This window comes from Odocoileus virginianus, chromosome 6 (genome assembly GCF_023699985.2).
Source record: "Odocoileus virginianus isolate 20LAN1187 ecotype Illinois chromosome 6, Ovbor_1.2, whole genome shotgun sequence".
Lineage (NCBI taxonomy): Eukaryota > Metazoa > Chordata > Mammalia > Artiodactyla > Cervidae > Odocoileus > Odocoileus virginianus.
Window position 1 is genome coordinate 18,552,472 of NC_069679.1, and position 13,204 is coordinate 18,565,675.

General features: G+C 42.3%; 2 protein-coding genes across 2 annotated transcripts in view; one reads left to right on the forward strand and one right to left on the reverse strand.

The window, feature by feature from the left end:
• CHRM5 (cholinergic receptor muscarinic 5) overlaps positions 1 to 13,204 on the reverse strand; it is an 85,105-nt gene that overhangs the window by 13,293 nt on the left and 58,608 nt on the right. The gene's annotated exons all lie outside the window — the stretch shown is intronic.
• The window catches only part of AVEN (apoptosis and caspase activation inhibitor), a 192,101-nt gene continuing 182,943 nt past the window's right edge, over positions 4,047 to 13,204 (forward strand). Inside the window, exon 1 of the mRNA XM_070468943.1 lies at positions 4,047 to 4,511. Coding sequence (XP_070325044.1) covers positions 4,266 to 4,511 — 246 coding nt within the window. The 5' untranslated portion in view covers positions 4,047 to 4,265. The remainder of the gene's footprint in view (positions 4,512 to 13,204) is intronic.

The window sequence follows — 13,204 nt, forward strand, 5'->3', positions numbered from 1 at the left end:
CAGAGACGCTTTTGGTTGTCATAATTGGGGGAATGGAGGGTTGCCAGTGGGTAGCACCTAGTAGGTAGAGGCTGGGGATGCTGTTAGACATTCTACAATGCACAGGATAAGCCACCACCACACCAAAAATTATCCAACCCTAAATGTGCCAAAGTTGAGAAGCCCCGATTTGTGCTGTCTGGTGTGAGATTAATTATGTGGATCTTCATCTCAGTGAGAGCCTGAGCCTGTGGCCTGCTGATAAATATTTAACTACCTGTTTCCACTCCCACTTCCAACAGTCCTAATTCTGCAGAATTTTGCCAGTTCCTGTGGTATAAAAATTCCCACTGTAGGGCTTCCCTAGTGACTCACTGGTAAAGAAACCGCCTGCCAATGCAGGAGACATGGGTTCAATCCCTGGTCCTGGAAGGTCCCGCATGCCCTGGAGTAAGTAAGCCCATGAGCCACAGCTACTTGAGCTTGCGCTTGAGAGCCTGAGCTCCACAAGAGATCTACCACAGTGAGAAGCCCGAGTTTCGTAACTAGAGAGGAGCCCTGCTCGCGGCAACTACAGAAAAGCCCATACAGCAAACAAAAACCCAGCACAGCCAAAAATAAATAAATAATTTTTTAAAAATTCCCACTGTAACCAGTTTCAAGCAGCCAACTTGCTGTACACTTAGGAAGAGATAATGTACCAAACCATTATAGCTCCTGGTCACACAGAGGATGAGGGCCCAGGTTGTCCAATGGATTCTCCTGTTAGTTCCTTTATGGGGTGCAAAGAAAAGCATAAAATTCTTGCTACTATTCCCATCTGCCTGTTAGTGTTTCTCTAGGGGTGGGAGTGTGAATTTGAGAGTTTAGCATAAGAATGAATAACTTAATTCTGAGTGCCGCTGACAGTCTTAATTTCACAAACAAAGACAAGGTTAAAAAAAGAGAGAAAAATAGGATAGGGTGGGGATAAAAAGGAAAGACGGGAGAAGAGTAGAGAGGGAAAAGAAAGAAAAATTTATGTATTGGGTGAGAAGTAATAGTGTCTATTGACAAAAATGTTATTATTAAGACAATGAAATAACAGAAAAATACAGAGTATAATCTTTAAAAAATACTATTATCCTTCCACACCTCCTCTCATAACCCTGTAAATCATCTGTTGACTAATGGCACCATTAACTCCCTGGTAACTCAAACAAGAAACCTAGGTATCACCCCTAACTTCTTACCCTGACCTCCCACTTAGAAATGGACAAGAAGCCTATCAGTTCTCCTATCTCCTATCTGTCTCCTTATTTTCCTTCTTAGCTCTCAACTTAATTTAGGCCCTAATTATCTGTCACTTGGATTCTTCCAGTTGTTTCCTAAGGGCTGCCTAGAATTCTGATTGTCCTGTATGGAATGGTTTTCTGAGTATGAAAGTGAAAGTTAGTAGCTCAGTCGTGTCCGACTCTTTGTGATCCCATGGACAGTAGCCCAGCAGGCTCTCTGTCCTTGGAACTGTCCAGGCAAGAATACTGGAGTGGGTTGCCATTTCCTTTTCCGGTAGATCTTTCCAACCCAGGGATTGAACCCCGGGTCTCCTGCATTGCAGACAGATTCTTTACTGTTTGAGCTATAGTGGTTAGTTAACAGCATACAGTCTGAAGTCAGACGGCTCTGGGTCCCAATCTTTCCATAACTAGCTGTGGAATCAATCCATTAGCTCTGTGATCTTGGAAGTTAATTCACATCTCTGTGTTAGATCCCTTATCTGTGAAACATGGAGGACACTGCTGCTGCTGCTGCTAAGTCGCTTCTGTCGTGTCCGACTCTGTGCGACCCCTTAAACAGCAGCCCATCAGGCTCCGCCATCCCTAGGATTCTCCAGGCAAGAACACTGGAGTGGGTTGCCATTTCCTTCTCCAATGCATGAAAGTGAAAAGTGAAAGTGAAGTCTCTCAGTCGTGTCCAGCTCTTCTCGACCCCATGGACTGCAGCCTACCGGGCTCCTCCGCCCATGGGATTTTCCAGGCAAGAGTGCTGGAGTGGGGTGCCATTGCCTTCTCTGATGGATGACAGTAGTGGTACCTAATGGGGCTTGTCAGGTGGTGGTAAAGAACCCACCTGCCTATGCGGGAGACATAAGAATGTGGGTTCAATCCATGGGTTGGGAAGATCCCTGGAGGAGGGCATGACAACCCACTCCAGTATTCTTGCCTGGAGAATCCCATGGACAGAGGAGCCTGGCAGGCTACAGCCCACAGGGTCACAAAGAGTCAGACCCAGCTAAAGCGACGTAGCGCGCATGTAGTAGCACCTCATAAGGCTGCTGTGAGGTTCATAGGGAAGTGCTGTATGGGAAGTGTCAATACTCAGAACTGTGCCCTGCATTACTTTAAGACTGTGTTTCTCTCCAGTTTACAATCTTCAGTAGTCCCTATTTCCACTTACTAACAAGGCAAACTCCTGCTCAACCATCAGGCCTTGGCTCCTGGGTCTGTTTCTCATGTAGCCCTGGAAAACTCATTGATTTAGGCAGTGGAACTTTTCTTCCTTTCGGCCTTCACCTTGAACCTCTCACTGTACTCAGTACAATGGTGCGGTCCTCTCTCTACAGAGTTATCGTCTTCCTTGTGGGAAGTGAGCTACTGGAGAACAAGGACTGTGGCTTTTTTCTTTCTTTTTTTTTAAATCTTCAAGCATTGTACCTAACACAGAGTAGATAATTAGGAGCAATGAGTAGTGTTAACTGTCTATGAATGTGAAAAAGGGTAAGAAAGGATTGGGAAGAAAACACGTTTTGCCACACTGATTGGATGATGGATGCTGTAAACCCTTCTTTGTATTGGTTTCATGTGGTTTCTGTAATACAAAGTTAAAAATGGCTCCCATGTATCCATATCACCAACTGCCCCTTTCCTCCTTAGTTAAGAGTGAATCCATAAAATGGACTACCGCTTAGCAGTAAGAAGGAACAAAATATTAAATCGCAAAACATGGGTGAGTCCCCAAAACTTTCTACTAAATAAGTGACACTGACACACACATGAAGAGACTGAGTTTGCTTGAGTTAGAATGTTAGTTTCACCACTACCATAGTTGTGTCATTCAGACAAATGGTTTAGGGATATTTCCTTACCTGTAAAATAAGGATGACAGTAGTACCTACCACATAGGACTGATAGGAGAATTTAACTCTCATGAACTTAGTGTGAGCTAAAGGAGTCACTTCTACAAAAATTCTTTTGAGGTCCTATCTCTCCACTCCCAGTGGCTTGTTGCAGCCTGCGCCTCTCACCTGAAGGTCCTCCCTTACCTTCTTCATACCTCTTTCTGAACTTGGAGTTCAGTGTAACTTTAATAATTACACATATTCATTCGTCAAAGTCAGGAGACTAAACAGAAAAAACAGGTAAACAAAAACAAAAACCTCACTGGAAGGCTCAGCACAGCTAACCACTAGTGTAATATGGAAGAACAGTTTTTATTCTATTACAGGTTAATCACTAAAGGGCTGTTGCCTATAAGTTTCAATTGTATATAATGGCCCATCTCATTACCTGCCTCCCAGGTAAAGAGCATTAAACGCCTTTGTGTGGCTCACAAGAAACATCCTGACCAGGCCCGCCTGTGCAGTCCCTTCCCAAGGCCGACAAGAACCAGGAAATGTTTGCGTTTACTCCATTTTTAGTATAAAAGAAGCTAAAACGCTAGATCAGGCGAGACAGTTCTTTGGACGGTGGGAGCCCATCATCTTCTCCGTTTGCTGGCTTTCCCACCAAATGGCTAGTTGCCCCAACAACTCATCTCTCAATTTATTAGCCTGTCCTAAGGAAAGGAGTAGGAGCTTGGACTTTGGGAGTGGGGTTAAACACTAATATTTTGATATATACTTTTAAAGACCCTATGCAAATACACCATATCAATATTTCTTTATTCTTTTCATCAGAAAGTGAATTCATATTACATTAGCTGTTTATTTTATAGCCCATCCTTTGACTTACCACGGCCCCTCCCCCAGAAACACCCCTGCCCCTGCCCTGCAGTTCCCACTGGTCAGGCCTTTCCTCTGAACCCTCGGCCCTCCCGGAGCCCCGGCTCCGGCCCCACCTGCCAAGCCCCAGGGCAGCCCCGCCCCCGCCGCGGCCGCGGCCGGCTTCCATTCCCGGCCCCGCACCCCGCGCTCGCTGACAGCTAGGCCCGGTGCTCGCGGCTCCTCCGTGGGGCCCGTTTCCGGTGGGGCAAGGGCGTCTCTGCGGCGGCCCAGCTCCCGTGCGCTCAGCATTGCCGGCGGCAGCCAGATGCAGGCGGAGCGAGGAGCCCGGGGCGGCCGGGGACGCCGACCCGGCCGCGGCCGGCCGGGCGGCGATCGCGACCGCGAGCGGACGGGCGCCGGGACCGCCGTAGCGAGAGGTGGCGGTGGAGATGGAGGCGGCCGCCGAGGCCGCGGCCGGGGATTCCGGGGCGGCCGCGGTGGCCGAGGAGGAGGCGCCCCGCGAGGCGGCCGTCGGGAGCCGGGAGGCCGGGGCGCCAGGACCAGCGAACCGGTAAGAGGCAACGGCGGGTGGGGTCTAGTGGGGGTCGCAGCCGCGTGGGACCGGGGCTGGTGAGGGACCCCTCCGCGAATCAAGAACCGTGGCCGGCGTCCGGGCGCGCGCCAGTTGGGCGGTGACGGCGCCTGCGCCGGGAGAGCGGAGGGCGGCGGGGGCGCGCGCCGGGGTGTGCACGTGGCGCGGGCTGGTGTGAGCCCCTTGTTGCCGCCTCTCTGCTGGGCGCCCGGAGGTTCCGGGCGGAGGGCTGCTTCAGCCTACCCAAGGGGCCTTGGCCTAGTTATTAAAGAACCCAGCGGTCGAGGCTGTGGGCCCGCAAGTCTAGAGGGCCCTCTGGGTTCGGGTACGGTGTCAGTGTGATGGGCAAGGGTGGAGGCAGCCAGGGCTTGGTCTCCTGCTGCCTGACCTTGCGGAGGAACGTTTCTGTTAGTAAGAAAGAAGAGATTTGGGGCTCAGTTTGTTCACTGCCTGTGCGATGCGTGTCACACAGTAGTCGCATAATAAATGTTTATTGAATAAAAGAATGACCCCGACGGGCTGGACTCTATACTATTTGGGGCTAGGATCAGATGCATAGTTTTTTTTTTTTTTTTTTTTAAATAGCATAGTTCTCTATTATTATCGATGTATAGGAATCAGAGGTCAGTGATCTTCATCTGTCTGAACTTGGAATCTGTAAATGTTTCAGCGGTCAGGTCTCAATTTTAATAGTATAATTGACCATATTCACACATTCATACTTGGAAATGTCTTACAGCTTGAAGCAGGGAATGATTTGGGGGCAGACTTTAATTATACGCTATCTTAGCTAAAGGAGTTAAATCACTGTTTTTATGAACTATTCCGTTATTTTAACATTTGTAGTACAAAACCATCTTTATATTTTGAATTCCTATGTGCATAGATTGAAAATTTATTTTTGGTTAGAAATTCCTATTACTGAAGTATTTGTAATATCTTAAGAGCATAATAGAATGTCCCTAAAGAAAGGAGTTGTGTACAGAAAGAGAATTGGATAAAAATTAAAAAGCTTAAAATTAAGTTTGGCATATTCAACCTTGATTAAGGTAGATAATGAGTAAAATTCGAGAGGTATGAAGAAATTCTTAACTCACCAGGAAATAAAAGGAACCTGACCAGTCCAGTGTACACTGTATATATCACATTTTGTCTTTATAACATAATGTATATTAAACTTTATTACAACTTTTTTTTAGCAACTTGAAGTTGTTTAAACAACTTTGAGTTCAGTCACTCAGTGGTGTCAGACTGGGACCCCAGGTAGTGCAGCATGCCAGGCTTCCCTGTCCATCACCAACTCCTGGAGCTGGCTCAAACTCATGTCCATCGAGTGGGTGGTGCCATCCAACCATCTCAACTTTATAACAAATTTATTATATGCATATGCACACTTTATGACAACCCACTCTAGTATTCTTGCCTGGAAAATCCCATGGACAGAGGAGCCTGGCAGCCTACTGTCCATGGGGTGGCAAAGAGTTGGCCACAACTTTGCAACTAGAACAACAAAACAATATAAGTTTTATGTGTATAAAATCTTGTTTTTATAGATTAACTGACTTGCTTAAGCTCTGTAGCTTGTAATGGCAGAGCTGGGATTTACACCCAGCTGCCCTTGTCCGGGGCTTCCCTGATAGCTCATGTGAGAATCCGCCTACAATGCGGGAGATGTGGGTTCCATCCCTGGGTTGGGAAGATCCCCTGGAGGAGGGCATGGCAACCCTCTCCAGTATTCTTGCCTGGAGAATCCCCAGGGACAGAGGAGCCTGGTGGGCTACAGTCCATGGGGTTGCAGAGTCAGACACGACTGAGTGACTAAGCACACACAGCCCTTGACTATGTTTTATTTCTCATATTTTTGTGAATCAATTACTGCTTTGCTGAGAACAAAGCAGACACTCCTTGGTTGCAGGGATCATATTTTAACAGTAATTGTAGTTATGGTCTCTTTGGTATTTGGTCTTCATTGAACTAAATTCAGTAAAATGATAGATTATCAAGAGACAAATAATTTAAAATTTGCACTAATGTAGTAACTATTGTATTAAGACTTCAGGTTTTTATCAATTTTTAGAATGGTTTGGAAAATTCCATCTCTTATTTTCTTTTAGTATTTTCTCACTTTATGGTTTAAGGATTCAGTATATCAGTGAATGTAGATGCTTGGCACGGTATCTGGGGAGTAGCTGCAGACACTGTTGCTATCACCATCATATTTTCAGGTAGAGCTGGATGAAGAGAGGTTGGAAAGATTATTCCTGCATTTTGGTTTAGGTTGGTGGCCTCTATGTCATTTCTGCTTCTCAGGTTCTGAAGCTGTTCCTATTTAGGCTTGCTAAGAATACCATTCTTGATGCCTAAAGACTAAAGGACAAAGTTGGTTAAGCTGCCTTTGACCTCTTTGTTCTTATATCCTATAGTGCACTTGTACCCCAAATGGAGACTCACTGAAATGATTAGAAAGAAAAAATTTACAATAGAGTTTTAGTTTTGTAAGGACCAGGTACCTAACTCCAGAGTTTAATGCTGTCTATTCCCTTTGCTTTCTGCTTTAGACTACTACGGATATATGACATAATGGAACACAAAACAAAACAACTTTTTGATTCGTAATACTCCAAGGTAACTTGGTTATGTTGTGCCTACTAGGCATTTGCTCTTAAATCATTCCTACTATAGATGTGAACCCCATGTCTATGGACTTTGAGTAAGCATGTTGTAAGGCTACTTATTTTCATTGAGTATCTGCCAGAAGTGTAATATTGTATTTAATGCAGTCATTCACTTAAAAATTCCAAAGAACTAGCATTTTCTTAGTATTAATCTTTTTGATGAACTATTAACAGAGAGTAAGTCAAGACCTATTGGCAGTCATTGGAAATTTTTTTCTTCCCTGTAATATTAATGGTAACTCACATTTTTTGAGCACTTAGTATGAGATGAGAAAACTGAGGCATGGTTCGGAGAGATTAGGTATTTACCCAGTATCACTCAACTACCAGATTGCAGAGCCTGAACTCTACCCAGGCATTTTAGCTCTGGAGTGACTTTGAGATTTGAAGAGGGGATGTGTGGATCCTTTGCACGTACCTGTTTTCCCGATGTTTGATATAATTATAAGGTTTTAAGGTGACACATACCATTTTCCATTATTGTCGGTGTCAGATCTTTGCTTTCTTGCTCCATGTTTATGTCAGTCGCTTTTACTCATTTTTAGATTACTTATGTCCAGTAAAAGATAAGACAGTTGTTTATGATTGCATTAAGGGGAGTAGACTTGGAGGCTTTTATTTTGGATGAAACATTTTTGCTTTGCAAACAGTGATGTAAATCCTTTGCATAAGTAGTCATTAATAGATGCTTCCAACGTTTTTTACTGCTACTGTTTTACTTAGTAAAAGGGAATTCTCTGACTTTGGTGTTCAAGCTTAGCGTGAACCGGTAAGAAGAAACAATGGCAAATCAAAGTTACTGGGAGTCAAAGGCACCTGCTCTTTCCTTGTGACTGAAGGGAGTCACCTGCATCTCGTCAGCCAGCTCTCAGAGACTGAGAGCCTATTAAAGCTCAAACTCAAATGACAGCCTCTAGACTGCATTGCTCCTAGTTTCAGAAAGCCTGAAACAAATTAGGTTAGAAACTGAACGTGCTTAAGTGTCCCAAAAGAAAATTGCTTTGAGATAAGCTTTTGGTAATCACGGAATTGGCCCTGTCCCCTGCTGCTGCAAACCGCTGCTCCAACCCTATAACTATTTTGGCATCCTTATCCTTGCTAATTTATCTGTTGGAGTTCTGCTTTTCTTGCTGGCCATTGTTTCATTTACATATTTTAGATTATCAACACAGGCAACTGATCCTAGAAACGTCCTGCTTATAGCCTCCTTAAAAATATTTTGATAAATTATGTAAGATGTTGTACTTTAACATTTGTAATGAACATTTAAATCAATGGTTCTGATTGTTTCAGAATATAAAATTTCCAACATAAATATATACTGAAAACACTATAGTCATTTAATACTATCATTATGTATCTGTTCTTCCACCTTTTTCTTTTATTTTTTTGGTATTTTTTCTTACAGTTTGATGTATAATTGATATATAATGAGTTTACGAGTTAAGATATGCAGCATAATTTGGATACATACATCATGAAATGATTATCACAATAAGTTTAGTGAGTATCTGTCATCTGTTATAGATGCAAAATTCAGGAAATAGAAAAAATTTCCTTATGATGAGAACTCTGAGGATTTACTCTCTTAACTTTTATATATAACATATAGCAGTGTTAATTATATTTATTGTGTTGTACCGTAAGTCCCTAGTACTTACTTACCTTATAACTGGAAGTTTGTATACCACCATCTATTTAAGAACCACATTAATAAACTCTTTAGCAGTAAGAAGATTTATATTATTCCTTATTCTTTCTAACTTGTGTTTTAATTTCACATCTCCCATAGAATTGGGCCCAGTGTAATACATTTTTGAACTTGGAAATCTTTTAGTGTAGAGAAAACTGTGATTTAAGAAAATGTAACCTTGAGACATAGAGAACAGACTTGTGGACACTGGGCGGGAAGGAGAGGGTGGGATGAATGGAGAGAGTAGTTTGGAAACGTATACATTACCATCTGTAAAATGGATAGCCAGTGGGAATTTGCTGTAGGACTCAGGAATCTCAAACCGGAGTTCTGTGACAGTCTCGAGGGGTGGGATGGGGTGGGAAGTGGGAGAGAGGTTCAAGATGGAGGGGAAATATGTATACCTTTGACTGAGGCATGTTGATGGATGGCAGAAACCAACACAATATTGTAAAGCAATTATCCTGCAATTAAAAATAGATTTTTAAAATGTTTTGTAACCTTAAGGTTTGGGTATAAGTTTTTTCTTTTAGACTAAATTAAAATCACATTGATTTATAGCAGTATATTTTAATTAGCAGTTGTTAAATGTAAAATTTTGTGAATGCATCTCTTTTTCCTTAGTGAGTTTAGTTGGGTGTCCATGAATGAATATTACTTGTTGCCTGAATGAGACAAGATTCTCCATCAGTTCTCTTCCAAATTTTTGTTTTTATAGATATAAGTACTGAGGAACATAGTTCTCATAAATTGGTAGATGGGAATGGTTGGGGTTTCATCATATGTGTCACTCAGGTCTTTGAATACCTTTCTGGTTATATGCCGGAATCATTATTGTAAAGCATTTGAATATTATTGTAAAGCATTTGAATACTCTGTCAGCTGACAACTAGATTAGGTCCCACTTCAATTTTGTTGAAAACAAGGAATTGGAAACTGCTTATTTGTGAATGGTCTTTAGAGTTACACTTTCTCAACATCTACACCCGTATTTCAAATTACCGTTTCTTGGGGTTCAGGGAACACAGCGCAGACTGAGAATGGCCGAGAAGAGGTTTCCTTGCCCTCAAGGGCTAAGTGTCCTGTATTTCTTTCTTTCTCTCTTTTAAAAAGTGTTTTTGATGTGGACCATTTTAAAAGTCCTTACTGCATTTGTTATACTGTTGGTTCTATTTTATGTTTTGGTGTTTTGGGCCATGAGACATGTGGACTCTTAGCTTCCCAGCCAGGGATGGAACCCGCAGCCCCTGCATTAGAAGGTGAAGTCTTAACCACTGGACTGTGAGGGAAGTCCCCATGTCCTGTATTTCCAAGATAGACTGCTCTTAGGAAAGAGTATGGACCTTGAACATCTGGAACTTGATTCTTTTAAAAACAATGCGTTAAAAAAAAAAACACGAAAGAACAATGCGTGATCAAAAACCCATTGAAAAAAATCTGTGAATCCCCAGGCCTATGCTTGCTCCATCTGAGGCCTGGGGACTGAGACCACATTACTTAACGAGCCCTCCTTTCTATCTGGAGCCTGTGTGGAGCCCTGCGAAAAAGGTAATGCCGGGAACAGAGGAAATCAAATGTGAAGACTCTGCTATCGCAGGACTGGCAGAGGCCCTGTTGAGGATCTCCTCCTTAGGGATGCTCTTCCTGAATATCCTGAAGCCCAGCTCCCACGTGGCTCAGTGCTACTTGTTTGAGCTGCCTTGTCATCTTGCCTCAGTTCTTGACATTCTGATTTGTTTTAGACAACCAGGACTTGCCTTGTTCACTGTTCAGAGTTGGAAAAAAAAAATCACAATACTAACCGCCCCCCTACCACCTCGCTTAGTAATATAGTGGGCTTCCCAGGTGGCGCTAGTGGTAAAGAACCTGCCTTCCAATGTAGGAAATCTGGTTCGATCCCTGGTTCGGGAAGATCTCCTGGAGGAGGGCATGGCAATCCACTCCAGTTTTCTTGACTGGAAAAATCCCATAGGCAGAGAAGCTTGGCAGGCTATAGTCCGTGGGTCCACAGAGTTGGACACGACTTTGCACAATATAGTTTATTGCAGTTATTCACCATGAGGGTTGGGGTGTGTTTTTGTTTTTCTTTGGTGGTTTTTTTTTTTTTTTTTTTGGTTTCTTGACATGTACAGAATAATGTTTTAAATTTTCCAGCTTTTGTCAATCTTAGTAATGTTACTGTCTTTGTTTTAAACTACTGCTAGGATGGAAAACGGCAAGCTCGTAATTCGAGACTACCAGGCTATCTCCTGGGGAATTAGGTAGTAAACCATTTCTGCTTCTTCCTGTTTTCTTTAGAAAAAGTAGTGATTACTTTTCACAATCCTGGGCAAGTAACCTCTAGAGAGGCTGTGTAGGTTGTTGGGTGGTAACCACACCACAGCATGCCTGACTTAGTGTTTTTAAGAAATTAACTTAAGTGGCTGTGAAGGTGTTTTCTATTCAGATATCACTATTTTCTGATGCACTTTGGAATACCAACAGGAGAAATAAAGACCATATTGACACAATTATTTCTATTTTATAGAAGCAATGAAGGAGACATAGGTTGGATCCGTGGGTCGGGAACATGCCCTGGAGGACCAAATGGCAACTCATTCCAGTATTCTTGCCTGAAAAATCCCATGCACAGAGGAGCCTGATGGGCCACAGTCCGTGGGGTTGCAGAGTCGGACACGACTGACCGATGGAGCATGCATGCACCGATGAACTTATTAGGGCACTACATCCATTCTCTTTAAAATTTCTTTCTCTTTTGTTAGAGCCATTTGTGTGTGTATATTGAGGTACCAAGAATAAGTTCTTTAATACTTTTTCTTTTTTCCTTTTGGATGGAAATAATAAAAAACTTTGGTCTGAATATATTCCAAACAGGTGTCATGGGGCGTTGCATTGGGAATTGTTATAGACAGTCTCTCACTTTTAAAATTAAAAAAAAAAAAAATTTATTTATTTTTTTTAAAGTCACTCAGTCATGTCTGACTCTTTGCGACCCTATGGACTATACAGTCAATGGAATTCTCCAGGCCAGAATACTGGAGTGGGTAGCCTTTTCCTTCTCTGGGAGATCTTCCCAACCCAGAGATTAAACCCAGGTCTCCTGCATTGCAGGTGGATTCTTTACCAGCTGAGCTGCAAGGGAAATCAGTCTTTCACTTTTGAGTGGATTGTGTCAAAGGATGTTGAGAAATACAAATTGATATGCAAAGTTTTGTCCTGGTGTTGCAAGGATGCTGTTTTTAGAATTTGACCGACCTAATTAAGGCTATTTCTGTAAAGAGCAGTACTCCCAAGGATGCTGTTTGTACCAACCATGTCACATCACTGGTATGTGCAAATAGAATTAAAATTAGAACAGGGAGATTGATAGAATGAATTCCCTATTATACCTACCTAATCTTGGCTTCATCTTCTTGCTATGAAGGACAGATACAAATATGTCTGATCCTTAGTACCAAGTCAAACTTATATTGGGGTATAAGGACCACATTTTAATATTAATATAGGCAAAGCTTTGGGGTGGCAGAACTTTTATGAAAAATTTATGTATACTCTTGGATATATCAGTGCCGTGATTCCTCCGTTTCTCTATTTAGCTGTGGAAAGTTACACTGGGAGATTGTCAGTGGATGTATATTCTGACATAGTCACCAAATTTATCTGTCTATAGTCTCTGGCTTGAAAAGACCATTAACATCGGCAATTTGGAAAAATGTAAAATACTTAGCTAGCCTTCACTCTCAAAGTCTAATAAAGTGTGAATTTCATTTAAAACGTGGATTTAGTGAATCTCAAGTTCACATCCCAGTAGCTGGTTTGCAATATTGAGGACTAGAATATTTCAGTCTCTCTCTCTCTCTTTTTTTTTTTTACTACAAGGTTTACAAAACATGTCTTTCTTTAATATTTGGGCTAATAAAAGCCTAATCTTATGCTACTGAAAAAGGCTTAATCCTTGTTTTGGATACAAAAACTTCAAGTCCTTCTGAAAAACTTATGAGTTCTCTGGGAGCAAAGCTCGATTAAAAAATGAGTATTTTTAGAGAGATAAAGCTTGGCTTCCTCTTTTTCCTTACTGCCCTTCACCCCACTCCCAGATTGTGTTTTGGTTTGCTGCTGTTTTTTAATGTTGGCAGTCTATGATTTTATGGAACGGTTTCTGTTAAGTTTATTTTTAATTTTTATTGGAGTATATTTGATTTACAGTGTTGTGTTATTTAGGGTGTACAGCAAAGTGATTCAGTTATACATACACATAAATCTACTCTTTTCCAGATTCTCTTCCCATACAGATTGTTACAGAA